The 26404-nt window shown below is 46.6% G+C and overlaps 1 protein-coding gene across 1 annotated transcript in view; it reads left to right on the top strand.

The window, feature by feature from the left end:
* Positions 1–25544, top strand: part of GRIP2 (glutamate receptor interacting protein 2) — a gene marked incomplete at both ends in the record, with an annotated part of 214105 nt that extends 188561 nt beyond the window's left edge. Inside the window, 11 exons of the mRNA XM_079540181.1 lie at positions 552–632; positions 7321–7387; positions 8163–8308; positions 8597–8741; positions 12408–12547; positions 14392–14568; positions 16206–16359; positions 19054–19174; positions 21453–21689; positions 22681–22827; positions 25356–25544. Of these exons, the coding sequence (XP_079396307.1) occupies positions 552–632; positions 7321–7387; positions 8163–8308; positions 8597–8741; positions 12408–12547; positions 14392–14568; positions 16206–16359; positions 19054–19174; positions 21453–21689; positions 22681–22827; positions 25356–25544 (1604 nt within the window). The remainder of the gene's footprint in view (positions 1–551; positions 633–7320; positions 7388–8162; positions 8309–8596; positions 8742–12407; positions 12548–14391; positions 14569–16205; positions 16360–19053; positions 19175–21452; positions 21690–22680; positions 22828–25355) is intronic.
* Positions 25545–26404: the final 860 nt, after the last annotated feature.

The following is a 26404-nucleotide window of genomic DNA, read 5'->3' as shown; positions in this document are numbered from 1 at the left end:
CTGTGAGGTTTTCGCTAGACTGCAGAGACTGAGAGGACCCTTTGAGGGCCTTTCCCATTTTCTGTTGTTCGCTAATGTGCACTAAAGTGAAGAGTCCTTCCTTTCATCCTTCCATAAATGCCTTCTTCTCACAACTTGGCTGAGAGAATCATAGCGAGTAGATGAAGAGGCCACTTACTCTTTAAGCATTCAACCATTAATATGAATATTTGTACTAATCTGTGGCCTTGAAGCAAGAAGGGAGCTGAAGCTATTGGCTGAAGTGTGCAGCCTTGTATTAAAAGAAAAAGGGTTTTTTCATTTTAATTGACAAAGATGGCGCAGATTTGAAGTACAGCATGATATGAGCAATTCACTTGATGTTCAGGGCATGTATTTTTAATGAGAATCCAGATTTTAACCTGAAGTCCTCAGGGCATCAGATAACAACCTTATTTGAACCTATAAAGCTGAGTTTGATGGGCTTGTTTTTTCTTGGTTCCAAAGAAACTATCCATGCCACTGAAAACTCTTTTCTCCTATTTTCTTTTTGTCTGTTTCTGGTTTTATAGAGTCTGTCATACCCAGCAGCGGCACTTTCCATGTTAAATTGCCCAAGAAAAGAGGTGTAGAGCTTGGAATTACAATCAGCTGTAAGTATTGCTCAGCCTTGCACTAGCAGTTGCAAGAGCCGCTGCTTTCCAACATGGCACATCAGAGAGGCCCAGCAGAGACAAAAAGATTATGTGGGGTTTTCTGGTAGCACTCACAGCGCTTTCAGTTTGTTCCAAATTGAAGTGGATGTGTGGCTTTTGCCTCCAAGAGCTGGCAACTGCAGAAGAAAAGCAGCTGCTGAAGGGTCAGAGCAAAGGATGCCTCTCTGAGGGGCAGCTGAGCAGTTGTTGTGTGCCACAGACTAAATATTATGCTACATTATTAGTAATATTGTTTTTATTTCCAGGCCTTGGTGGGCTCCAAGGGAACAAGGCATCAACTTTTTTCTTTCTTCTCTTTCTTTTCTCCTAGCTCTTGGTTGATTATCTTTGTTTATGTTTTGGAGTCTATTCTAATTTGAAGACCTTTTGGCGTCTCTGGGGAAGACACTGTAAGGAGATGATGACATAGGCAGATCCATGCATTCTGGACATTCGGAAAAACTCTGAAAGAGCAGTGAAGGCACTGGCACAGGGAGGTGGTTCAGTCACTGTCCCTGGAGGTATTCAAGAGATGTAAAGTGGCACTGAGGAACATGCTAGTGGTCAGTACTGTTGGTAGGTTGACAGTTGGACTGGATGATCCTAGCAGTCTTTTCCAACTTTAACGATTCTGTGATTCTTTCCCAAATTTCGGGTATGCTGAAATCTTATGACTCGCACCAGTAATTTTTCCTGTATGCATATGTGAATGGTGTCATATCTTTCACTGCTAGGTAACCTGAGTTGAATCATCTTAGATTGGCCATGCCGAGAGGCACCTACCATATCTCAGATCAGACAAAGCAGCTTGTGAAAATACAGTAATGGGAGCTTATGTCTCAGCCCTCAGGAGCACAGACTCGGCTATCTCTGGGGAATGGAGCCACAGAAGAGTCGTTTGAGTTGGAAGGAACCCTGGTCCAACCCCCCTGCAATGCACGGGGACACCAGCAGCTCCATCAGGTGCTCAGAGCCCATCCAGCCTGACCTTGGGTGTCTCCAGAGGCAGGGTGTCCATCACCTCTCTGAGTTGCTAAGAGCACTTTAATAGTAAGCTTCATTAAAGTAGATAAGCTATTTGCAATTACTTCTTGGCATTTGCAGCATTAGTTGCTGAGTTAATTGGAGATGTTGTGGTCTAAGTGGGTTGTTTCCCAGAATAGACATCTACATCTACAGGGTGATTACTTTGTCATTTCCTCTCCCAGTTTCCCCATTTTGTCCTACGTGAATACTCATAACATGTAATGTTTGGCTTGCTAGTATTTACTGTTTGAAGACACCAGAGTGCTTTCCAAAAGCAGTGGAGTGTCCATAATGGCTGTCACTGTAGGCAGAGCAGGACCCAGTGGGGCAGAGCTCACACTGCATTCCCCACCTTCTGCGTAGGCATTGCAATGTCAGGTGGAAACCCAGGATGATGGATCTGGTAGCAAGGATCTGCTGGCCTGAGCGTGGAGAGGATTTCACCCCTATTAAGCTTCAAAGTTTAGATTTGATTTGGGACCGGAGAGCAAAATGAACCTGGAAGTTGCTAGCAAGAATATGAGCTTTTATTTGTGGAGTCTCACTTAAATGGATCTGCTTTGGATGTGCATTTACACTTCAAACATATTTTTATGTTGAAAATATTTTCGTTTGAAATGTGTTTAAAAAATCGATTTCACACTCTTTTTGGAAATCGCTGCTAAATAAAAAGACAGCGATCCCTGGGTTTTAAATAGTTAGATGCCCACTGTCAGTGATTAAGCTGAATGAAGGAATAGATTTGATCTTTTTGATTGTTGAACATGTTTACAGGACGTTGTTTAAGTAATGAAAACATGAAAACCTAAGATTATACTTCATTGTTGGTGAGTCAAAACTAAAACTGTATCTACAGACAGAGCAAGAGATAGCAGAAAATGCGGGAGCAAGGATGAAAGTTGAATCCTAATTCTGCTTTCATGAATTAGTCCCCATAAACCTATTTCCACAAGAACCCTAACGAATTATATCATCATTTTGTCACTCTGCATCTGACCAGGCAGATAAATATTCCTGTGTCAAACGTCAGAACGAAAGCAAGCAGATGTATGGTAAGTACCTCCTGCAGAGACAGGATGTGCATGCAGGAGTGTGATGCAAGCAGCAGAGAGGAGAGGTAAAAATAACCCTTCTCTGTTTTGCTCAGTTCCTCCAAGTTGTAATGATTTGAATGTTTGTTGTGATCTAGAAAGAGTTTTTATAGCTTCTTTCTATCAAAGAAAGGCATATAACTGCTGCTTAAAGTGGAAACGAGCAGATTAAATAGGTGACAAACTGGTTGGATCAGTACAAGACCCCCTGCACTGTCATGGCCACATCCAGATTTGGGTTTGTTCTAAAATATCATAGTATGGCACACTGTAAATGAACTATCACATAATCGTTGGTGTTGGAATGGACCCTTAAAGGTCATCCAGTCCAACTCCTCTGCAATGAACGGGAAATCGTATGAAACATGAGTTGTTTTTGTTGAGTTTTATCTCTTGGCTTCAGCAGGCCCACTGGAGGTTAATTCCTCAGTTTGGGAAGGTTTGTGGCAAGTAGGCAAGAAGTGTTACGACCTCATCAGAGAAGTGCTACAGAGATAAAAACCAATCGAGTTGTTGCTGTGCTGTGACTCTCAGAGCTAATCGGGAGATGGGCTGAGCAAAGGTGGGGGAGAGCAGGGTTCTTGATGGATGCGCCGAAAAAATTCATATAAAGCAGCTGGAGGAAACATAAATCTGCCGGAAAGCCTCATAAAAGGGCTGAGAACCCAAGAGGTTTGTGTATGAGGAGGGCAGATTCTGCTGGTTTTGCTATGGGTTTACAGAGAGGCTTGCTCCTGGCTGGGGGTGAGTGCGGGGATGTGTGGGTGGTGATGTTCAGTTGTTTGTAGAGACCTCTGAGGTGCTGTGAGTGGTGGGGATGCGAAGAAGTGCCACGTGAGGTTTCTGACACAACAGTGTGAAGATCTGGCTCTCGTTAGCCTGAACCGCACGGCTCCGTTAGCAGAACACACGGCATGTAGTGCTCTGATCTTTCTGGCTGCATTCAGTTCTAGTGACACAGTTATCCTTTGTAGATTTTTTTCTGTAAATCTCTCACAAATTAAAATCCCTAACAGCGAGAAGCGAATAGCCGTGTTTTCTTGTGCGTTCAACACCTGACCTCTTAAAATTAGTTATCCACTTGCTGTTAGCCTCTGGAAAATGGTCGTTGATTCCACGAAAGATAGCTTTTCTGTTTTCCTTCTTTTGTCTGCTCATTCACCCCCTCCAAAGGCCAAATGTGAAATTCACTGTAGGGCATGGGGGTGTTGGGGCTGCTTAAACGGGCACTGAAATTACTTGTCGTGTCAGCTGTACATTAATGCTTTATATAGCATGTTTATCAAATTACCTTTATATATCTTTACAAATCAATTCCTGTGCCCTTGCTGGGAAGTACTGCAGATAAGGAATAAGCACTGTTATCTACTTGTGGATGATAAAACCGGAATTTGGATAGGCAGATAACTTGAAGTCTCTTAAGCGGTGTAATCACTGTCCTAGTGAGAAGATGGAATCTGTGAGCTGACCCAGTCCAGCTCTACTGACACTGGATTAGCCTGGGACTTGCCTGGCAGTGTGTCCATGAGCAGCACTGTGTCCCCACAGCCTTGCCAACATCACAACCACAGATTTGCAACTGATTCACTGCGATGCTTATACCAAAGTGAGGTATTCTGTTCAGGCTTTGCTACCTGAAGGGTTTGAAAGGATATAGATCTGTGGTGGTGTAAGCGTCCTGCTGGTGGCACTGACAATTTACCCAGCTGCTAAAACTAATGAAGGGTAGAGGAAAAAGTTGGGTCCTGGGAACTAGATTGTCACTGCTGCTTTTTGTAATCAATTTTGATTTGCTTTTATTCATTTTCTCATTCCTTAGCTATTCTGAGATTATTGGGTTTCAGATTTTGTTTGTTTTTTCCCTTTATAAGAGTTTGCTTTCTTAAATGTATTTCTTGGTGTTATTACAATTTCTTTAATTACATGTTGGCAGAGTGCTGCCTCAGCTTGATCAATAACGAAGGGCATTTATAACCGGTTGAAGCGCTGATGCGTGTGAGATATGTGCTTGTGCTCCTTGGAGGGGAATAATTTACCAATGCAAGTCATTATGCATTCTATTAAAAACACAGAATGGACATGTGTTTCTGGCCTTGTCATCCATCAGAGAGTAAATGCCGAGCGAGCCAGAATCCCAGCAGAGGTGGCGAGAGACTGAAAGCAATTTATAAAAAGTAAATAACAGTATTGATCAGTTCACCTTTTTATCACTGCCCTGTCAGCACCGCCAGGCAGTGTTTCATGGTGAGTTTCTCCCCCACCCCACATTTCTGCCTTCACCAACTGTTGATTTATGGAGCTTTCTCTGGGTCACTGGGGGGGATTTCAACTATCTTCTGTACTGGCAAACCCACCAAAACCACAAATCTGTCCGAAAAAGAGCTTACTTGCACCCCAAGTGGTTTGTCCTGGCAGGTGGGGGCTACAACCAGACCTCCTGAGAAGATGGTGCAAGTATCTACAGGACAGCTTCTGTCTCTGTTGTGATGTCTCTCTTTCCCCTCTTTCCTTGGCTGCCATCTCCCCTTTTGGATGGGAAAACAAGGCCTGGAGGCAAGGCTGGATGTTCACAGGGAAGGGCACTGGGATGCCAAAGGGGAATTAACGGAGTTAGTAACTACTGTATTTAAATTGAACAGGGAGTGACTGTTCAGTGCTTTGAGATTTCTCTCTCTTTGAATCCTATGCCTCTAGAGAGAATGGTTGTTCATTAAGTCCCTTTAACTTACCCGTCAGTCTCATGGGTGCTGACTAATAGTGATGGCTTTGTAAAGCCTTCCAATATCATACCCGGTGACTGAATGGTTATTTAAAACAGAGGACTATTGTGTGTTCACAGTTTGGATAGTCTGATGGTAGGGAGAGGGGTATGCCATTGTGCTTTCTCCTTCTCCATTTAGCAGGTCTGAAGGAAGTCTGTTTGGCTTGTGTGTAGGGGTGGCTGTCCCCAGCCCCTCTGCCAGCACTGTGGTTCTCTCTAACCCTCTTCTGTCACACAGCCTCTGCTTTGAATCTAATAAACAAACCTCATGGTGAAAAGCACTTCTGGAAACCTGGATCATTTTGACAGAACCAGGCTAGGCCGCGATTAAGCACGCAGCGCCGCGTGCCGGGCTCAGCACCTGCGAGCTGCTGAGTCTCCATCACTGCCACTCCTACCACTGCCTGGGCACCTCTTCCAGCCCCAAAGACACATCCTGTGTTGAAAAAGAGAACAGCAGTAGTGATAGCAGCATGTTTCTGTGCACTGTTTGCCCATGGCAAGCGACCTTCTCAGGCAGAGTGGGTCTTTCTGTGTTGATTTTTAGCCATGTCAGCCTTCGCACCTCTTGACGTACATTGGTGAATGGGTTGGCTGGGCCGTGCACTGAATACGGATTGAATACAGCTGTGAGCTCTTGGTGAACCTCCACGATCCATCCATTTCTCTTTGATCCACAGCTGCAAGCTGCTTTTGGTTTCTAGATCGGAACTGCCTGTGAGCCGGTAAGGCATGGGGAGAATAATTCCTCCAGGTGCCTTATCATTCAGCAGTCTCATTGCCATGGCTATTATGAAATCAGTCACGGTCTGCTCTGACCCAACTTCTACACTCAGCTGTGTTGCAGCTGAGATTGGCAGTCATTTCACACTGTTTGGTGCAGAAGGTTTGGTTACATATGGGAGAGGGTATCCTTAAAGGTGACGGGCATAGCACATATGTTTTTATATCTTACAAATGAATACAAATAGAAAAATCCAGAGCAGAGATGTTGGCAAGTAAAAGCGCTTATTCCTTTATGTCTGACTTTCTGGGGCACCCTCTCGCTCCTGCTCAGGCAGGTGGATCTCTGTGATTGATGCCACATACCTTGCAGATATTTTAATCTCTGACCTGTACCCGATACATTCAGATGCTTTGAGGTTTCTTCCTTCCCATGCAGTTTTTGCTGAGAAGCTCCATCAGCCTTAAACGAGGTGGTGCAGTTCCCACAGCAAGGCTGGAGGGAGGGACAGAGGGTGGGAACTATGCTCTTGGTGTATGTTTGTTATATGGATAGCAGGGGGGTCAGGAGGGAGTCAAGTCATAAATCCCTCTTGGGCTTCTCAAGAGAGCAGCAGGTCCTGCAGGCAAATTGGAAAATGCAAATGCTCCCAGAGATGCATGCTTGCATCTCTCATGGGCTGAAAATATTCACAGTCTGGTGGGGGGACAGGAGGAATGGAATCCCCTCCTCCGCCTGAGAGCAGTCTGGAGTTATCTGGTTGTATGACAGAGTGGTCTGGGTAGCTGAACCCCATGGAAAACATATATTTTTTTTTTCTGGATTGTTTTTCACCTAGAGAATTTCCTGTCCTCTTTTACTTCAACATCAGGGGAGGGCAGTCAACAAGAATTTGCAGGGATTTACTTCTTTTTTTCTCCTGGTTGTGGCTTCCTGAAAGTCAAGTGTGAAGCACCATTCTGTTAGAGGACGTTTCCTTTCCTCCCAACTTCTTCTCCCATCTTAGATGGCAGGCTAAGTTTTGCTCCTGTTTGTCTCTTGCAGCTGCGAGCAGAAAGCCTGGGGAGCCTTTGATCATCTCCGACATCAAGAAGGGGAGTGTAGCACATAGGTGAGTGCACAATTTCCCACCTGCCAAACCTATGGCAAAATATCCAGTCCAGTAATAAGAGGTTAGGTAGACAGATTCCCATGTGATATAGCACTGAGGTATGGATTTTGCCGTTATCCAAGCATATGCTAGGCCTAGAAGTCTCTCTTTGACCACAGTAGGGTTTGGAATGAAAAGTTAAGCTAATAGAGAGGATGGTGGGGGCACTGATTCAGAAGTCTGCTGAAGTTGGATGTTTAACATCTATGAGCACATGCCATGCCTCAGGTAGTTTGCTGTGTTTCAGCTGCTGCCTGGATGAATTGAGCGAGTGAATTGTGGGCACTGGTGGAGATCTGTGCCAATAACTCAGCCTTTTTTGGCTGCTCCTCTGATTCTAACACCTCCTAGCAAGGCTTTCAGGGGAATTTAGTACTCATGAAGGGCTGGTTTTTAAGTGAACTTGCTTGTGTGATCATTAACTGACAGATATTCTGCCTTTTCTGAAAACTCACATTTTTGAGTGCTGTAGGCTACCCAGACTATATATCCATGGAGGTGAGAGTATTAAGCTGATGTGCCTGTCTTGTTCTGTGCTGATACATGCTCTGTGTGAACTTCCTCTCTGTACATTATAATTGCCTCAGACCCTGCTTGTACTTGTTTACCAGAAAAGACCAAAGAGAGGGGGAAAAAAAAAAGCTAATATTGTCATCACTACTGCAGAACTGAATGCATTGCAGGATCTGAAAGGCAAATACAAATGCATTTCAGTTTTCTTTTCCTTTCCACATAGAACTGGCACCTTGGAGCCGGGAGACAAGCTGTTAGCCATTGATAACATCCGACTCGACAATTGCTCAATGGAGGATGCTGTGCAGATTTTAAGGCAATGTGAAGACCTGGTCAAATTGAAGATTAGGAAGGATGAAGATAACTCTGGTACAGAAATCCTGATGCAAACTGGTGCCTGTCCACTTTAATGACATTTCCCAGTAGGTAGTGCAGACTAACAAAGATAAGGGCTGCTGCCTCTCTGGTCACCACTTTCCAATTGATTATAGTCTATTTTTGTTATTGTGCCCTTAAATGGAGTTTGGAAGGTTAAAATCCTGTTTGGTATGAGCACAACTGAAGACTGAAAGCTTGTGCTTCTAAATGCTACAAGTCTTTCCTGTGACCTTTTTGATATGGCAAAATAAAAAACTGCATTGCTGTTTTCTCTTTCAGATGAGCAGGAGACAACCGGTGCCATAATCTACACGGTGGAACTGAAGCGATATGGTGGTCCCTTGGGAATAACCATCTCTGGGACGGAGGAACCCTTTGATCCCATTGTCATTTCGGGCCTGACAAAAAGAGGGCTGGCAGAAAGGTGAGATTTGGGGGTCAGAAGGGTCAAATCAGTGTGGCAAGGGATTTTGATGTTTGCAAAGCTTTGAGTCCAGGGTGATGCTGCCCATCTGGCATTTCAGACCCATGTGCTTGACATGTAGGGTGGCCAAGACTGTGCCCTTGGGAGGCAGTGAGAGAGGTTTTAGGCAGGGTAGAATCAGATCTAGTGTTGGTTGCACACAGCAGCTGAGAGAATGTATTTATCTGCCTCTTTTCCACTCAGATGCTTCCTAGTCTGTGATCTTTTATGCCATGGCTTGCACTGGGAGAGTGCCTACCTGCCCTGAAAAGCATTGTATCCATCTAGTCAATGTTCATGTGCTGCTAAACTGCAGCTGATAGCCATGGCAGTGGTGTGGCCTACGGAAACCACAGATCTTGGGGCTCTTCTGGTCCTTGTTGGTTGCATAGTCTGTTCTGTAAGAAGGAATCTTGCTGTAGGACTGCTCGGAGCAGCAGACATTTGTACTGCATAAAGGTAGCTGCAGATTTACCTTTAGAAGCCAGGGAGGTTGTCTCTGTGTGTGCCTGGGTCTGAATATATATGCATGTGTGGGATTTAAAGGATCAGGACACTGCTGAGAATATAAGGTGGAACTGAGTCATACACTGTATCTTAATTACTCTGTCTGTATGGTGCTGTGACTTGTAAGAGATGACTCCAGCAGACCTGACTCATGCTTCTCATGGGGTTGCTTTCCTCTGTGCTGCAAAAAATCTCTGAACAAATTCATGTGAAATGCTGGACGTTGTGGAAGTTTGCTTTCTGTTCTGGTGTTTTAGTTCTTTCTGCTCGAAGACCAAGCTCCTCCTGAGCTGAACTATAATACAGTTTGGTGCATCTTTCTGCCTCAGGTTCCTCAAGCTCCTAGTACATGTAGTGCTGCTCATTTCCATTGCTTTCCTTTGGTACAGAATACCAAGAAATAAGTAAGGAAAAGGGATGCACTTGGTTCTTCTCTTTGGGGACTTTGTATCACTGCCCACCACCAGGATGTAGTCTTTTTTCCCTAGGGAACACTACCCATGCAGTATCTGAGGTTTGTCTACATAGCGGTGCTGCACTGTACTGGCAGCACAAGAGAGGTTCAGAACATGAAACTCAGATGCTGCCAGGCGATGGAAGCAGTTGTGTACCTTTGTTGCTCCCAGTTCCTTTTGCAGTGCTGTGGCTGTTCTTCCTTCGAACTCAGATGCGCATCGGTGACTGCTCTGCAGAGAAACGTAGCACAGGCGAGTGCTGCGGTGCTGCTGAATTTTGATCAGGAACTGGCACACAGCAAGGAATGAAAAGCCTTTTGAGGAGAGCAGCAGAGCTGTGCAGCACTATTGCAGGCTGACAAATGGTGGTGCCTGTGCCGAGGAGCAGCGTGGGGATGGAGCGGCACGGGGATTTCTCCTGGTAACCTTGGCTCCTTGCAGGGAGAGGAGTGCTGGGATGAAGCCTGTCTGCAGAAAGGTGCATAGTCTGCTGAGATGGTGCACATTTTTCTCCTGGGATTGGCAGAAAGGATTGGCTTGGCCTTCTAAAGGAAGAGGGATATTCCTAGTTTTATCCTGATTTATGCCTTTCCTGTCAACTGTGCCCAGATCCATGCCAGAGGCACTCTTAGCTGGGCTCTGAAGGGTGTGATGGGTTTCTGAAGGACAGGAGTTAAAGCTGTGCCTGCCTTTTTCTGGAGTACAGCATGTGTTTCAGCAGCGCTGGTGTGGGGTGCGCCGGATCCTGGCATCTGGTAGTGGGGATGGGGCTGCATTCCTGGGGAGGCACAGGGGGATAATCTGCACTGCGGCTCTGTGCTGGGGAAGGCAGGGTGTCCTCTAGGACCTGTCACATGTCTGTCACAGCAGTGACAAGCTGTCTTAGCTGAAAAGGCTTCAGATGCAGATGACTTGGATTTTATCTTGACCTTCAGCATTTTTCTCCTTGTACGTGTCCCATCCTATAGAAACCTAGAAAGGCAGCACAGGCTGTTGGGTTGATGTCAAGTGATGGCTTCTCTGTTTCCCTTCCTTCAGTGCCTGTGGGTGACTTTGCCCTTGGCCATCGGACTTGTTTTTGTCCTATGTGGGGAAGGGACCAATGCTGTTCATTTCTGGTTGAGGTTTAATAGTACTCCAAAAGTGATTTTTCAGTAGTCACTGATATTTTGAAGGATTTCAAGAGCTTGGCAGTCTTCTCTGATGCCACCTGGTCAAACAGACATAGGAGGAGGCTGCAGGAGGGTTTTGTCCAGGAGTACTCAGCACCAGCACGTGTTGAGAAGGGTTGTGGACTCTGCCCATGCCCAAGGTAAATCCCTGCCACCTGCATGCAGTGGACAGTGGAGGGGATTGATTTACTTTTTTCCCCCTTGATGTGACATCTCTTTAATATTTTCTGTGTTCTCCTGCAGAGCAGTGGTGGTGTCCAGGGGCTGGCAGTGGGGAGAAGTGTTCATGAGAGATCAGCCCTGGCTCAGCGCTCTGGCAGAGGCTCAAATCAAAGGCATTGCAGCCAGGAAGGGTCGTATTAAAGTGCTAGCAGTTCAGCTTGGTTTGGTTTTGACTATGTAGGTGAAACTACAAATACTCCGTTTGCAGTGTGATCTATACTTGGAGTACTTTAGTTTTCCCCGAGGGCTTTTTTGGGCTGATTAGGATGGGACAATACGGACATCTAGTGGCTGTGTAGGACCATTATGACAAACTGAATATCTCAGCAGCAGCAGAGCAAGCAGTCCTGCCCGGTTGTTGTGTGGTTTCCTGGTTTAATTTACGTGCTGTGAAATCATACAAGCATGGAATGATTAAGGTTTGAAAAGACCTCCAAGATCATCTAGTCCACCTACCATCAATATTCCCCACTAAACCACATCCAAGATGTTTTGTAGTAGATTTTTTGCAGCAGCATGCCTCTGAAGTCCCCCTAACAAGGGGGAAACACAAGGAGTTGTTTTGCCTGCTGTCTTGACAGTGTATGAGATCCCACTTCTGCAGGAGCAGCAGTCCAATTTGGACTGGATACAGCCTTGGAAAGAAGCACGTTGCCATGGGCAAAAAGATATGACTGTCCAGATTTGCATCTCCTGGCTTGATCACGCAAGGTCTCTGATAGCTGAACATCGCAGCAGTGCTGGAGGAAAGGATTGCTGCTTTTGCATGCCAGCATTAGGGAGCATTGGAGGGAACTTAAAAGATATCATAAACTGATTTGCAACTTGCTCAGCTCATCTATGCCCACACAATCTGTGTGTGTTAAGCTGGGTCTTTTGTTGGTTTGTTAGTTTAGCTTTGTCTTCTGTCCATCCTGTGAAACCTGCTCATCAGTTCCACCTGTAGACACTGCTCCACTGGCAATGCATGTACACCCCCACCATGACTTTAAAGAGTTTAAAATGTAGTCTGGTTTGATGTCCAGCTCCCAAGAGTTCTAGAAACTGAAGTGGGCATACGTTCATGTACCTGTATGTATGTACATACAGGCAAAAGCTGGTGTAAGCCAAATTCTCGGTAGTGTTGATGAACAGGATTATACAGCATGCCAAGAGGAAACCTAGACATGTTTAAAGTGTTGAGAGTTAATTTGCTATTGCTTGAAGCAGCAGCTTAATGGCCTGAGGAGGATTGCCTCTATGAAGTCCCTAACAGCACCTCTCCTCTCCAGAACCGGAGCCATCCACATCGGTGACCGAATACTTGCAATCAATAATGTGAGCCTCAAGGGCAAGCCACTGAGTGAAGCAATCCACCTGCTGCAGATGGCAGGGGAGACAGTAACGCTGAAGATCAAGAAACAGATGGAGAGTGAGTTGGGGGAGCCTGCTTTGGGGTGGGAGTCTGCAAGAGACCCTACACACAGAAGGGTCTTTTCAAGAAACCCCATCTCATTCCCTGAAGCCAAGTGTCTCGATCCTTGCTATGAAATACTCTTTTTTCCACTTCTGACACTTAGAACTGTCACAGTCACTTGCTGAATTAATTGACAGGCAAGTGCCAGTTGGAGACTCATTAATCGTTCTGAGAATTGAAGCAGGTGTAATTGAAATTTCAAGGTAATTGCCAGTTAATCATGATGAGCAATCTTCTGAATGGTTGGAAAATAGGGACTTTTAGAATAGTGGTAAAATAATCTGTCCTCATTGACAAATGCAGGCTATCAGTGAGCATTTTTATCCCAGCTAAGTTCTATGAGTTGGAGATCCAGGGTGTGGATAGCTGACAGGATATTTAATCAATGAGGACTTTATAATGTTCACAAGAATCACAAGAATCACTAGGTTGGAAGCGACCTATAAGATCATCCAGTCCAACTGTCTCCTCATCACCATTGCCACCACTAGTACTAAAGCAGCACGTCATCCAGACGCGTCTTGAACACTGCCAGGGATGGTGACTCCACCACCTCCCTGGGCAGCCATTCCAGTGCCTGACTACTCTGTGAGAGAAGAAGTTCTTCCTTATGTCCAACCTGAACCTCCTCTGATACAACTTGCGGCCATTGCCCCGTGTCCTGCTCGTTGCCTGGGAGAAGAGGCCAAATCCCTCTTCACCACAACCTCCCTTCAGGAGATTGTACAGTGCAGTGAGGTTTCCCCTGAGCCTCCTCTTCTCCAGACTAAACAATCCCAGCTCCCTCAGCCGCTCCTCATAAGACTTGTGCTCCAGACCCCTCACCAGTTTTGTTGCCCTTCTCTGAACACGCTCCAGGATCTCAACATCTTTCCTGTAGTTAGGGGCCCAAAACTGAACACAGCACTCGAGGTGCAGCCTCACCAGTGCTGAGTACAGGGGGATGCTCACCTCCCTGCTCCTGCTGGCCACACTATTTCTGATGCAGGCCAGGATGCCGTTGGCCCTCTTGGCCACCTGAGCACACTGTCGGCTCATGTTCAGCCGAGCATCAACCAACACCCCCAGGTTCTTCTCTTCTTCACACTCATCCAGCCACTCATCCCCAAGTCTGTAACGCTGCATGGGGTTGTTATGTTCTGTACAAGAATGCTTGTGCTGAGAAACCGTTCCCTGTATAGCTTTTACCTGAAAGGGAACTTGGTCTAGTGATAATAAGGGCCTGCACATCACCAACCTCTCGTCTTTGCGAACCCGCCGAGCAACCTCGACCCACCCAGCGGGGAGGTCGCCCCACACACAAAACCAGCACCTCAACCTGCACCCTCTGACGGGACAGGGAGGGGTCATTCCCACCAGCTGTTATTACTAAAATAATGAAAGGGAAGAGCTTCATCATCGCCATTCAGCTTTCCATTTTCTCATCAGTAATCAGAGGAAAATTCAGTCTCAAAGTAAAAGGCCCAGGAATTCCACTGTTGTCTTGAGATTATGTGGGAGGCTCTTTGGATGGTGATCAGCCCTGAATTGGTACAAAATTGTTCAGTCTTGATGAGAGGTTAAAAATTCAGCTCCATAGTTTGGTACCAAGTTGTGTTGTTGTGGAAATCTCACTGAAACTTTGAAAAATGGAAACTGCTTAGAATAGAAAGTTTGGCACAGGCCTTTCTCAGTTACGTTTGAAGAGCTGAAGAGGTTCTTCAAGAGCCTTGGAGTACCTGAGCTTGCTCCCACAGCAACATAAGGCTTTCCCTGAGTCTTGTTCTTGTGCCTTCTAAAGTGTCTTATTCTGGTTTCAGAATCCTATCCCAAGAAGTCTGGGAGTATAAATGAAGTGAGTGACCCTGAAGACGAACTGACGGACTCCCAGAAAACAAGCAAGCTGTCTGAGATGTACTCTACCACTATTCCTAGTGTAGACAGTGCTATGGAGTCCTGGGATGGCTCCGGCATTGATGCTGGGTATGGAAGCCAAGGTAAGATGACTTTTCTCACGGGTCTGTGGGCCAAGGCAAAGACAGATAGAGCTTCCAAGTCTGCCTGGAGACTGAATGTAAGCCAAAGGCTGTGGTCTGACTGTGCTAGCACAGCTTCTCCCTTTCAGCAAGGAACAAAATGTATTTTAAAATGCATTCATGTGGTACTCTGAGTTGATACATCCATTTTAGGTTTTTATTGGCATTGTTTCTTCTGGCTTACATAGATAGCATCATACCATTCACAGCAGTTTCAAAGCCATTGAAACATTTTACAATTCACATAATCAGATAAGTATTCGCTGTCCATATGTCTTACAAAGTATTTGGCCTGTAGCTCACTTTTAGTTCCCCAGAGAGGCCATGTAGATTGTATTAATCCTCTACAGGATGTCTTAAAATCCACAAGAATGTCTTGTGACTAGAAGCACTCACTTAATAAAATAATTAAGGTAATACTATGAGACAGCATCTCTGACTCCCCGGTGAGTGATCAGATGTCTTGGAGGCCAGATCTATTCAGCTGTGGTTTCTGGCAGACATATGCAATTGGGATGGAGGATGCTCCATCATGGGAATAAATTTTCACTTGGAGGAATGCGCTAGAGAACAATCCAGTTCAGATTTAGTGATGTAAGCTAGTATTAGCCTGTGTTGAAGGAAAACAAACCCTAAAGCACCTCCGCAAAACGCTGCTCAGGTTTGAGCAGGGAGCTGTGCTGGGCTTGGCAGGAACGTGCCACCAGGTGGCTCTGAATCCCAGGGATCCAGGCCTTGTCTCCTTAAGGAGGAGGTGAAAGTGCTGGCACCCAAGGGCCACCTCTGTGCATACATCTCTGTGCCCAGTCCGCTGCAGGGTCCTGCACCCAGGGACCTTGTTCCTGTGCTATAGCAAGCAGCAAATGCTCCTGCCTGGTATAAAACATTGGCGAGCACTTTGCTCTCTCCAGAGCAGTTTAACCTTTAAAAACACACAGAGGAAACTCTCAGCTAAATGAAATAACAGGCTTTGGCATTTTGAAAAGAAGTTCTGGCAATGTCTTTGGGTATTTCCAGTGCTCTTAGCCATGCGGGAGGTCAAGTCTCCCTTAATTATGTGTTTCTCTGTTACCTCTTCCTGTTCGCTTGGCACAGGGACGATGGAAGTGAACGATGTTTCTTGGAAAGGCTGTGGGGATTTCTCTGAAGTGTTCAGTGGGCAGGAGGAGGTGGACAGGGGACTTGGGAGATTTATTTCCATGGCAGCTGGCACCGACATTGCTGAGGAATGCTCTGTTTTGAAGGGTTTCTGTCCAGACAGCTCCTCGTGAGACCTGGAGATCTTGTGATTTGGTAGGGTTGGTTTTACATCTCTGGAACAAGACATCCCACAGTATGGGAAAGTCCTTGGGGGCAAACTTAGCTAAACTTGTCCAGTTTCTTCTTAATGGACCCATTTGATCCTGAGAAGTTGCTTTGGTTAGAGTAAGAAGATATGGGAAGAATACCTCCTTTGGAAAGACTGAAATGAAAGCAGTATGTAACCTAAATTGCTTCAAGTTTGCGGTTTGGGGATGGAAGCTCTCTTGGCATTTACTCCTTTTGGGTTTTCTAACCAGATGTTACCCCTTTTTTCCCCTGCCTTTTGCCTTGCCTAGGTACGTACATACCTCAGGCTGCAGGCATTGCCCTTCATCCACATGAATGGAGACACAGCAGGCAAAAGAGCAGCACCCCTCCTGCGGACCCCAGGAAAAGCTACCCCTTCATGGATGGGAGCTTCAGTGAAGATGACTGGGACAAGCCCAGCAGGTGCGGAGGGGTGGGAGGAGGTAGGGAGGCCCTTCTGCAGATGTGGGGATGAGAGGGCACTGATTGTGATGGAGTGGGTTAGCCAGAGGTCAGCAGTACCCCATCGTGGCATCAGGCGTCTGTGGGGTGGGTGTGGAGTAGTGATCTGCTCTGTCAAACGACCTCCACAGAGATGCTCTGTGGCATCTCTGCCATGGGCTGGTGACACATGTCTGGAATTAGAACAGTCTCAGCTGCAAGGACCACAGGTTCTTAGCACATCTCATACCAGAGGCTGCAGTACTTTCTTAGCTCAGGTGTTACAAATGGGCACAGCCAGGGCTGTTCCCTGCTGTGTTGGCCAGAGACTTTTGAATGAGGATGCAGCTTCTCAACACAAGCTTTTTTGATGCCACAAAGCCAAAAAGGCCAAAAAAAGCTCTTGGAGGACTAGTGTGAGGTTGTATACCTGAGATAAAATGTCCTAAAGGTGTGGCTGGATGTCTCTCTCCACCACACTTTGGTCCTTCCAACACACAGACAAAACCACGCTGCATGAACATAGCCAAGTTAATCCCCCCAGCTCAGCCAGAGTGGAAGAAAAATCCCACAACAACTCCCAGGCACACAGAGCAGATTGCAGGTGCCGCCTCTTTTGGGGTGAAAATCCTGCTGAATCTGCCCCAGCCCCTCTCTGAATCATGCACAGCAGAAAAGCCCTGTTGCCCCGTAACTTAACCCTCCCCTTCACATCCTTCAGAGTCCCCATAGTTGTGTGTGTCGTGTTGTTGCTGTCAGTTCTTTTCTTTTGTAATTATTTTCCCTTAATTTTTGTTTGTCCAGACAAAACCCTTAGAACATCTCATGGCCATTTCCACCTATTTAAAGATGATCAAGCTGGCAGGAAGGCTGGCAGTGGCTGAGACTTTGTTCTTGTTTTGCCTCTCAGCGAGAGCCGGCTCACAGAGGTCGCTGCTCTCTCGTGGCCTTCCCGGCGAGGCCAGTGGCAGCTGAAGTTAGCAAATCTGAGCCCTCGAAACCCTGTGTGTCCCTAAAGAGGGCTCCGAGCCCTGATGTCAAAGTGCAAGTGAAACAGTTCGTGCTGCCGAGCCCTTTTCGTAAGGGAGAAAAACAAAACCTCTCTAACCCTGGCTGCCCTTAGCCTGGAAAAACCTGCTGACCCAGTGGTGTGAGGGCTGATTCATCCAAGTCCTGGGTGTTTGTTGTATCTGATAGGCAAGAAATCCGTAACTGGAAGGGACTTTTGCCTCTTAGGAAACCTGGAGCAGAGGAAGGAAATGAGTAAGGGAAAAGAATTGAAAACTCCTTCTCAGGGGGGAATTTTGGTTTGTTTTTATGAAGTCTTGCTGGGTGTTTTTTTGACCTCTCTGCCTGGTGTTAAAAGCTGCTGCTTTAAAAGAGGTAGGGGGTGAATTTAAAATAATTTAGATTAAGCCATGTCAGATACCACTCTGCAGGCAGGCCACGATCCCACAAGGACCAAAAGTGTGCACGTTTGAGGTTATGCCTGCTACAAGCTCTCCTTTAAACCAACGGATGAAAAGCAAAGCACATGCTAAAGACTTTGCTGTTAATACAGATCTGGAAAAGGTGTGCTATTGATAGCCCAAAGAGTTATTACGTATAACTGAAGCCAACCTCTCTTTGATTTGTACTCAGGTACAATGTTTTGGCTTTGCTAAGTGGCTCTGGTGGAGAAGTGTCCCTTCCCACCTGTGTCACTGATGACCACTGAGCCGTGCAGGCTGCTGCCAGATGTTGCACAGGTGGATCTTTGTGTAGCTCCTAAATGGATGCATGGAAGATGCATTAAGGCTGCTTTAATGTTACCCTCCTCCCATGACACATAGTGAGCGTATTGTGACCTTGTTGTAGCACCACTGAAAATTGCCTTCAAGAGGCTTCTGTTAAAATGAGTGCTGATGATGTTGTTCACATTACCATGTTTGCACAGACTAGAGAGAGGTTGTCAGTACTCCCTTTCTCTGTAGCCAGAGAACTGGAGAGAGTCTGTACACAATGTAAACGACATACTGTAAATGGAGCACAGAGAGACTTCTTGAATATAAAAACTTACTTCCTTGGCCATCCGAAAGCAAAATGCAACTTGGTTTGTATGGGTTATATGCTGACACTGTCGATATTGCTGGCTGTAGTGTACGTTTACTTGTCCAGCCTAGGGCAATCATTTTTATATACATCTTTGCATTATTTACTCTCATAGAGACCTAATGTATTTACCATTTTCTCACCATGTCTGTTACCCTCTGTGTTTTTCTCTCTCTTCTCAGGTGTTCTGTGTCTCAGATCTGAGCTCTATCCCATCAGCCTTTGTACTAACAGTCTCTGAGGCTCCTGGTTTACCCATAACGCATCCTTTTTTCTTTCACTTCTCTATTTCACCAAAACGTCTTCCTAAACCTACAATCTTCCTACAGGCACTTTTTAATTTACCCTTTGAACTTTGACATCACTACACCAACTTAATTCTTCCTTTGAAGGACGCTTGCCCCGTTAGTAAATGCATGGAGGTCTCGTGTTCGGACTCTTGTCTGAAAAGTTCATATTGTTTGCTTTTGTATATGAAGACTCTTCAAGTCTCTGCTTTTACTGGTGAGACACTTGCTGTAGCCTCGCGGCTTTCATCCTGCTGCAGAAGAGTGCTGACAATGTTTGGTTCCTACGTTACAACAGATACCCCAACCGCCAAAATGGCCTTGAGACCACTCACGAGGATAGTTTTTGGCGTGTTTTTGGAGAAGCTTTGGAGGATTTGGAAACATGCGGCCAGTCTGAACTTTTGAGGGAGATTGAGGTAAATCACTTTCGGAATTTGCTGCTGATCTGTTCTGCTCTTGACTTGAATGCTAAGCAGTTTCCCCAGATGTGTTGATTGCTCACAGCACCGCTGTGCTGTTAGTGGTGTGAAGAAGGGTTCGAGTTGTGGCATTTCAGGGATGTGTGGTGGGTACCCACACCTCATCAGGCAGTTGCTTGCACGTTCTTTCCCCCAGAGCCGAGAAATTACCAACCAGTAACTTTGTGCTCTTTTTGCAAATTGCTGCTGGCCAACAATCTTCACCTGACTGTTGGCAAAGCTCCCCTATCAAATGATAAGTCCTTACATGGGGAGATACTGTCTGTCACAAGCACTTAGAGGCCAAGCAAAATGAGCCTCCCAAAAACCCATTGGGACCAAAACTTGCTTTAAGTATAGACAGGAACAACATGCATCTTGCATTCAGCTGTCACTTAGCCGGAAACTGTTTCAGTAAAATGGGTAATTGGAAGCTTTTCAGCCAGCCTTCCCCTGGAAAAATCTGAGAAAGTAATTGCTTCCTGCAGAAATAAAGGTGTTTCCTCTCTTCACGAACCACTTTCTCTTTTCTTTATCCAAAATGCTTTGGAGGTCGTGTTATTGTGTCCGGTTATTGGATGGGGAGCCTGCATTACTAAGCTGTGGGATGCAAATAAAGGCCTCCCTTGAGACTGCAGAGCAGTGGGCAGCAAATCTGCCTGGTGGGATGGAACCCAGCAGTGCAACCCCACGAGCTGCTCCCTCCTTATGCCTCCTGCATGCGGGAGGTCTGGGGAAGGCTTGTGGGGCTGGGTCCTCCATTGCCCCAAAGATGGGGCTGTAGCTAAAGTAGTACCCCAGGGTTGGAGGAGAAGGGAGGAGTCTGGAAATGGGTTTGCTGTTCCAGCAGATTGTGCAGGAATGGCATCCCCATGCAGTGCCTGATAGGGTGCCTGGAGAGATGCCAGCTGTCACACTACTCCAGTCCAGTAACACTGGATCTGGGTTGGAAATGGTTTTCTGGGCATGTCTGGCCAATGTGCTTGTTTCCTCAACAGAGGGTGTAAAATTCCCATTACTGTCAGTGGCTATTTAAGAAAAAGTACCACTCTGAAATGATGCATAGATGATTTTCTTCTGCATAATGGCGGATCTTAATGCAAAAGAAGGGATTTGTTTGGCTACTATGAAATGCCACGACAGAGAAAATAATCTTTCTGTCCATTCCTTTTGCAGGGATGTGTGGGCTTTTGAGTCATGCTGCTTAAAGGCTTTGGAGCTGATACATTTGGAGCAGTGCTTTTAAAAAGAATTTAAAGAAATTTTGCAAAATGCAGGCAACCTCTAGCACTACCCATGTTATCCTAAAGTGATGGATAAAATATGGAAATCTTTTTAGCTTGTGAGTTTCCTAGCATATTTGAGGAGTCTTCTCTCAAAAATTAATCACCTTGAGTGTGGACAACACTCAAAAACCTGCTACACACTCAAAGGATTTCCATATTTTTCCATCTCCATTTGGGATAACATAGATAGTGCTGGCATTTTCATCGCTGCCACCAGAATCTGCTTTATTTACCTATATTGTTTCAGCTTGCAAAAAAGAACCAGAGGCCTTGATTAGATATTTAGTCAGGTGATATTTCCCCTGTGTGCAGGAGAAATTGCTCTTTGACTTGCCATGGTTAACACTGCTGAATTTTGCTGTCTGTTCCCTGCCTTTCCTTTTCTTTCCGCTACCTTTTGACATTTAATAGGACTGCAGATGTTTGGAGCCTGAACTTCATAATGATGGTTTTCATTATGCTGTTTAAATAGACTCTGGAACCGGTTGAGGTTCCACAGACTGGATTCTTTACTCCTTCATTAGCTTTGATCAATGTAATTTCATTAGCGAAACGCATTGCCAAATGGAGTAGAATCTACTTAGGGGCATCATTTAATGGATGCTATCAAGGATGACCAGGCTTAAAAACTACTTAATTTCATATTTTTTTAACTCAGTTTGACTCATTGAAGGCTCCCATTTACTGACAGATAAAATGATAATTTCTCTGCTGACTTGGCCTCAGCAGTGGTGCTGCCTTCCTGGGGCCGTTGCCAGCACTGCGCTGTGCTGATGACGGGCTGCAGCCCGCAGAGGTAGGCTGGAGATCCACCAGTTCCTGTGGGAGCTCCCCTGAGGTCAGCACGTTCATTTGCCTCGATTCCCTTGTTGTCCTCTCTGCCGTTTTTATTCCTGCGTTGTCTGTCCGCTGCCACCTCAGCGGAGTGACTCTGTGCCCTTGCCCCGCAGGCATCCATCATGACAGGGAGCGTGCACAACCTGGGCCTGGAGGGCAGCAAGCTGCTCCTGGACTCTGTCAACCCATCGGGGCTGAGCCCATTGAGGAAGGCAAACTCTGGCTGTGACAACGGACAGACTGAGAGCAGCAGCTCCCCTGCCAAGAAGAATGAGAGGAACCTGGACATGAAGAAGATGGAGAAGGAGATGCAGGAGATCATGTCCCCTACCCCCCTCGAGTTTCACAAGGTCTGTGTTGCCAAGGCTTGGTTTGCCTTGGCACAGTGGTACCTCGATGGGAAAAGCTGATGGATGTGTTGCAGCCCCATAGAAAATGCTCCCTGTTGACCCTTTGCCAGTAGCACACACCATTCAGTAAGCTGCTTTTTTTTCGAGAAATCATTTATTTTCTGTCCCCTTTCTCTTCATTCCCAGCCTCTCCTAAATGGGGTGCAAATGGTAGGACCTGAGTGACAGGATACTTGTTTGAATTCAGTATGTGGGTGATTGCAGCCAGTTTAAGTGTGGTGCAAGGCAATGGTAATTAGGAGGAGTAATTAACTGTAGAAGCTGTTGATGCAGAATGCAGGCAGGGAAGGGAGCTGGAGAGGTTTCAAAAACCGATTCCTTTTTCTTTCCTAGTGATTTTACAGTGAAACATGCAGTTAGGGCAGTTGGGAAAAACAACTTCTTCTTGTTTGATCTGCTTTTGTCCTTCAGGGTATGGCAAATGCAACTTTAAATAAAACTCCTTCTTTCCTGATGGAGGAGAGCTGAGTAAGTAGGTGTGTTATAGGGTGAGAGTTCTTTCTGCTGGAGTATCTGGTGCTGGAGGTGTTTGGAGGTGAGGTTGGGGCATCACCCTTGGCACTGTCCTGCCCATGGATCACGCAGCCGTGGGGCTTCCCCAGCCACCAGCACCCTGATGCAGTTGGAGCCGGATGGTAGAGATGCACTCCCAGTTCACAGAAGGAAAGGGGGGACTGTGGTGGAGGGAAACAGTTGTTCCTGATATTGCTTGTCCTCCACTGGCTCCTGATACTGCCTTGTGCCAAGATACACTTCTAGCAGCACACATCTCCTTTAGAGACCGAAGTGTGATTATGATCTAGGGAAGAGAGTTAGATTACCTGGCTCTTGTCCTCAGTAAGCCAGAACTAATGAATAGTATTAAGCAGTATAGATATTTGTGCTGCCTCTGCAGCATTCCAACGTGTGCTTTCTGCTTCTGCCCCTCCAGATGACGCTTCGCAAAGACCCAGAGAGCGAAGACTTTGGATTCAGTGTGTCAGATGGCCTGCTAGAAAAAGGTGTCTATGTAAATATGGTCCGTCCGGATGGGCCAGCAGATCAGTGTGGCCTCAAGCCATATGACAGAGTGCTTCAGGTAATAAATGCAAAATGCAGTTCTGGAGGCTGGGACGGAGTGAATGAGTGGCTGAGAGGAAGAGAGAAGTGAGATCCATCCATGACAGCACTAACTTTAATGAAAGGTAATAGTTAGCCAACTAGGTGAGCACCTTCCACCTAACTCTCAATGAGACCTGTGTTTTGTATAAGAAATCTCTAGGTAGCAGAGCTGGTTCCCCTAGCTGACACCCAGCCCAGGGAGCACCTCCACACAGAGCTGTCCCAGCGCTGTCTTTCTGAGCTTGGGCAGCTCACAACCAAAACAACCAAAAAGCCGTGTCGCTTTCCCTCTTCGCCCTCAATCCTTTTCCTATCCTGAAAGAGGGTGATTTTTGGACAAACTAGACCGTGTGGACCAATCTGTGTTCTTGTGAATCCCCTGTGGAGTTAAGCAGTGTTCATGAAGTTCTGTGCATGCCTTTGACAACTAAAAGTTTTCTAAGAAACAACCATCTCTCAAGCAAAGTGTTTTTCATGGATATTTTCCTCCGAAAGACACTAAATCTGAAGCAACTGATGTAGAAACAGAATAAAAGCTCTGATCAAATAAAAGTAACTTGGGTGTATCTGCCTGCCAGAGGGACAATAGGAGCACGGTGCGTTCTGGAGTTTGGAAAGGAACTTTATATGGACGAAAAATAACAAGTTTTGCTTTGTAGCGACTCAAATAGCGACTGAGGAAAGTGTGGCTTTGATGGAAAAATTGCCACCATTTGGAAATGCAGATATTGTGACCGTATTTGGAAGCACTCAGAAAGATGTTTAGTTTTGCTACTTTCTAGGCGGTGGCTGTTAGCAGCAGGATCAGAGCCAATATATTATGTACATCAGGTAACCGGAGAGCTGGCAGCGCTGTGGGGAACCTTGTTTAAGCTTGTAATGATCTCTAGCCAGTTGGCTGCTATACAGTTATTCCTTCTCGGATTCAAATAAAAGATGGTGCAGGAATGAACAAGAAGCTAATTAGGCTGCAGGCTGCCTTTCTGTTGAATGTTGGAAGTGTTGGTCTTTGCAAGTGCCAAGTGCTCTGGGAGGTGTGCCTGAAACACAGCGGAGCAGAGACTTCTGAGACCCCCTCCTTCCTACATGCTGTGCCACACAGCTTCTACCTACAAGAGGACAAGGCAATTGCCATTGGGTTGACGTGTGCAGCAGTGATGGATGAGGGATTGCAGAGCTGGTACAGGCAAATCCCAGCAAGAAGCACGGCGATGCGTTGCTGAGGATGCTTCACAATGCTGCTGGTTACGGGCATGATGATGTGTCTGCAAGCAAGTTCCAATGCTGAAGGCCACAAAACATGTTGTCCCTGCAAAGGACCCTCTGCCTCTTGACTGATGGATTGCCCAGAGCACAGCATTGCACTAATGGCTTTTCTGCACTGGAGCTGCCCAGCCAGCATGGAACAAAGGCAAAGCAAGCTTGTGGGTTATTTCTTCTTGTCTGTGTGCAACCTGGAAATTGTCCCTGGTCACTCATCTATAAGAAGCAGTACCGAGTTCAGCTGTGTAGCTGCCAGCTAGGGCAGGGTGGCACTGCTGCCATCACATTGCCCAGCTCTATGGGCATGCATTAATCCTGAGAAAGGGCTTTGGATGCAAGGGTTGCATGGACTTATCCAGCCCTTATCCTGAGAAGGAATCAACGCCTGGCCTGAGGGGTTATGTTCACTACAAAGGTGGGTGGGAAATTCCTTTCTCCCCTCCCTGCTTCCCCTCCCCATGCTATTTGCCAGCCCTCTCCATCCTGGGGCTGTCGTGGCACCGAGCCCAGGTGCTCTGGGAGCTGTAGGCAGGAGAGCCAGGATGGCTCCTGCAAGTGACCCAGCCTAGAAACGTGCTTCAGGATGCTCAAATGAGCAGGAAAAGTGCTTACACTGCTGAATCCTGCAGAGAGGATTTGCAGCCTCCACAGCCACCTTCTTGAGCCCATGTGAAATGCATCTGGACTCCTCCAAAATGAAAGATGTAAACGGTGTGAGGAGAAGCAGGAGCTATTCAGTATAGTCCTGATTTACTGCCTGCTGAGCTGGAAGTGGTCATTTGAAGCCTCACGGTCTGTGCTGTGTTTGTTTTCTAGGTGCTGAATGCCCTACACCACAGATTTAAGGCCAGTGAAAGCCATGATGACAAAAAATTATATAGCAACCTTTATCCCAGAGACTTGACCTAGAGAATTGATTTTTGAGCCCTGTAGAGTTCAAAAGGTGTAATACTGTCTTAGACTCCAGGGGTGAGGATTTCTGCCTGATCCAGGCTTTTTCCCCTTTCCTCTACCAGTTACAGAGCCATTCCTCTGCTAAGGCAGGATGTGCCCAGCTCAAAGAGGGGGAGAGGGGGGAGAGGGAGGCAGTGCTCTGCTCTGCTGTGACCCCTCAGTCAGAGTCCCCCAGGCGCTGTGTGTTTTCACAGGTGTGGGTTTAGCACCAGCCTTGTGTTTTCTGTCTAACAAACCTGCTGTTTCTGTTGTTCCTCCCTATGGCACATCCTAAATCCATCCCGACAGGTAAATCGCGTCCGAACGAGAGACTTTGACTGCTGTCTGACTGTCCCTTTGATCTCAGAGGCTGGAGACAAGCTGGACCTGGTGATCAGCCGCAACCCTTTGGCTGCCAACGCTCCTCCGGAGGGGAACGGGGAGCTGCTGGCACAGGCAGCCCGCGCCGAGGTCAAGGCGAGCGTCCAGACACTGTGAGCAGCCGCAGCGGATGATACCTGGGGCCTCTGCTGAGCCATTCTGGTATTTGGGGTGTTCTTCCTGTTTTTTGCACTGGTATTTGTAAATGCTGTGTGTATCATCAGCTCCAAGGGGGGAGGTGGGTCTTCAGTGAGCTGTCACCTGTAGGCCACCCAACGCTGCTGGGAAGGTTGAAGCTGGATGTGCATTTCTGGGGCTGGGGTGAGCTGTTGCATCCCCAGTGCATTGTGGTGCACGGGGTCTCCTGCCCCAGCACCTCCTCGCTCTTCAGGCCTTGGCCATCCTACAGACACACATGGTGCTATTTTTATCCTTGTTTGCTCTGTTTATCACATACAGCAAGATTGAAATGCCATTCTTTTTCTGTTGTACCCGGCTCCACCCTCCAAACACTCTCCATACACTGATTCCTGCAGTCCCTTTCTCTCCTGCTATCGGGCTATGGAGGGCCCTGTTTAAAGACAATTCAAAATGCACTTGATGGTGTCTAGGTGCAGTTCTTGTTCAGAAATTTATGTTTGCAGCTGCCTCACGCTGGCCCCTTCCACGCTGCCCCAGCAGGGCTGGCTCAGCCCAGTGCCCACTGCCCACTGCCCAGGGCACCTCGTCTCACCATCAGCAGTGCAGTTGTCTGCGCCACACAGCGGCTATTAGAGCAGAAGGCTGTGCCCAAGGCTGAAGACCCTAAATGCCTGCTACTGTTTTTCAGATGGTTATGGAGATAATGCAAGTAAAAAGCAGAAGTGTGGTTATCTAGGGCAGTTGATGTTTTGAATTAATAGAACCTTCTTGTCCCCTGCCAGGCAGTGATGTGAGAAGTCCCATGGTAGATGGAGATTGTGCATCCCCTGCCCCCA

Source organism: Tetrao urogallus (genome assembly GCF_951394365.1).
Source record: "Tetrao urogallus genome assembly, chromosome: 10".
Classification (NCBI taxonomy): Eukaryota; Metazoa; Chordata; class Aves; order Galliformes; family Phasianidae; genus Tetrao; species Tetrao urogallus.
Note: the sequence above shows the minus strand (reverse complement) of the source record. Positions and strands in the feature narration are given on the sequence as shown.